At 42.6% G+C, this 2,500-nt stretch overlaps 1 protein-coding gene across 1 annotated transcript in view; it reads right to left on the bottom strand.

The window, feature by feature from the left end:
- Positions 1 to 2,500, bottom strand: part of LOC143018927 (protein Wnt-4-like) — a 95,255-nt gene that overhangs the window by 30,258 nt on the left and 62,497 nt on the right. Inside the window, exon 2 of the mRNA XM_076174513.1 lies at positions 197 to 688. Coding sequence (XP_076030628.1) covers positions 197 to 688 — 492 coding nt within the window. The remainder of the gene's footprint in view (positions 1 to 196; positions 689 to 2,500) is intronic.

Here is a 2,500-nt window from a genome sequence, read left to right as displayed (position 1 = left end):
GATTTAGATTTTTTTAATATATAAGAGAACTGTAGTGTACTGTATATTGACATACATCTGTTACTTAACTATGGGAGATATATTTACATTATTCTTGTATACCATGGGTCAAATTAGAATATCTGTCATAGCTACAAGAATTACAAGAACTACAAGAACTACAAGAACAAGAGACCTCTGGCTCTCGACTACTCACTCCTGACACACCTCCCTCTGTGCCTTCGTCAGGCCCCTTAGAGAGCGGCAGACGTTAGGGTCGAGGGCGTGGTCCCACAGGGGCGCTTCCCAGGGCCCCATCCGGAGGACGTCGTTTGGGGACGTCTGGATCGGGTACCCGACGGCCGGATACCCGCCTATCCGGTCCTGGGGGGTGGCACGGGGGTAGGACAGCGTTCCCCCAGCGTCCCCAGCGGGGTTGGTGGGGTAGGGCATCGTTCCGGTACCTCCTTCTCCTCCTCCTCTTCCTCCTCCTCCTCCACCGGGATCCGTTCTCGGGTCGATCGGGTAGCGCATGGTTTCCGGGCTGCTTCCCGGATGAGCCCGGGTCTTACCCGCGTAGGCGAGGCCGACCCAGCTTGAGGTCGGGAACGGGTATCGGGGCGGGTAGGAAGGGCTCCGGGCAGGGAAGACCACCGACCGGTGCTTGTATCCGGTGGCCGGGTGGTTCGGGAGGACGTCGTGGCCGGTTCTGTTAAAAGGAAAAGAAATTCGTGTCAAAATGGTGGTAGGTGACGTGTGAAACATTGGTGCCAAATGTGGTGATAGTGGAATGAACTTGAGTTGATATAACTAAGATCCTGGGCAGAGGCCCGATTCAGGCTCGTCGTTTGAAGGAATCATAATGAAAACGGGGTCTCAATGACCACTAGTGATTGTCATCCGTCCCAGGTTTCATATGACAATATGCAAAGATGACAACTTTAGATGCGAAGGAAGATGAATAAGCTTGGAATATTTTGAATATTTTTTTATCATCATTTTTTTAATTTGAGCATTAGAATTGTTTGAATATCTGGACCTTGGGATCGGATGAACACCAGAAAATATTATCAACAACTCGAACTAGAGGCGAGTAGCTGCGGCCGAAGCCGCCACCTTTACGTTTGGACTGTTGGGGGCACGTAACAATCACTGCTAGGAATCGGAGAGAAGTGCGGGATTCGAACCCATAACTAAGCGAATACAAGACCAGAATGCTTCCAGTGACGACACCAGAGTGGTGATACTTAGCATGTTTTGTTCTATCTAAAAAAAAAAAAAAAAAAAAAAAATGAAAAAAAAATGAAACTCGACAAAACAATCTTTTAACCCTTCAACCTCGACAACAAACTTTACAGCATCGGTTTTAGTTAAAGACAAAGGATTTTTATTTTGCTAAGGGCTGAGCTACAAGGTGACCATGGTCAGGGCTAGGTGTAGAGCGGTTACTAAGCTTTAGTGGACCCTTAATAACCATGACGGTAGTCGACAGGACCTGAACCACAAAACCTCAAAATCGGCTAAAAAATGAATTACGTTTAAGTTAACTAAGCCTAACTCAGATTCCTGTGGTTTAGACAGCGCTCGGGAGATGATGGGGTGGAGTGGGTGATGGGTGTTCAAACGGGGTACGTGAATGGGTGATAATAGCAAGCTATATTAATGGGGGTTACAAAAGGTTGCTGTAGACGGGCCATATGATGAGTATTGTAGATGTAGTGCATGAATGGTGTTTTTAGATTAAATACATGAATGGGGAATATAGACACAATATATGTAATATATTTGTAGATGCTATTGGTGGAATGCATTGTACAGCTGTATTAAATCAATAGATTGTATAGGATAAACGCATTAATGAATGCTATAAACAGAATGTATATTGAATGGGGAATATAGATACAATATATAGAATATATTTGTAGATGCTATTGATGAAATACACTGTATAGATTTATTAAATCAATAGATTGCATAGGATCAACTCATGAATGAATGCTATAAATAGAATGTATATTGAATGCTATAAATGGAATGAACCTATACGTGAATAAATTTTATGGAAATTGCTATAGACAGAGTATGTATATGGATTCTAATTATGGAATAGGTAAATTTGTATAATGGATAGAATACACACATAGGTGGAATTTATGAATAGATGAAAGAAAAGACTTGTTCTAAAACCAATTGTTCCCAACACGTCTGTTCTTAGGTTCTTTATTAAAGAAAATGTTCTTCAACATTCTCCCTTTACCCTTTGGAGGTCGACTCAACATGAACGAAGTTGTTTGGGATCCACTAGCTACTACTATCTAGTAAGTAATACTACAAGTTTTTGGTCTAGGACCCATCTAGGAACATAAGAACATAAGAATGAAGGAGACTGCAAAAGACCATAAAGCCTACACTAGGCAGTTCCATATCCATTACCACCTGTCATCCCCATCCATAAAGTTGTCTAACCGTTTCTCAAAACAACCGATAGTTTCAGTGCTCACTACGTGGTTACTAAGTCTAT

The sequence above is a fragment of the Oratosquilla oratoria genome, chromosome 36 (genome assembly GCF_046742065.1).
Source record: "Oratosquilla oratoria isolate Oo_2021 chromosome 36, ASM4674206v1, whole genome shotgun sequence".
NCBI classification, from domain to species: Eukaryota; Metazoa; Arthropoda; class Malacostraca; order Stomatopoda; family Squillidae; genus Oratosquilla; species Oratosquilla oratoria.
Note: the sequence above shows the minus strand (reverse complement) of the source record. Positions and strands in the feature narration are given on the sequence as shown.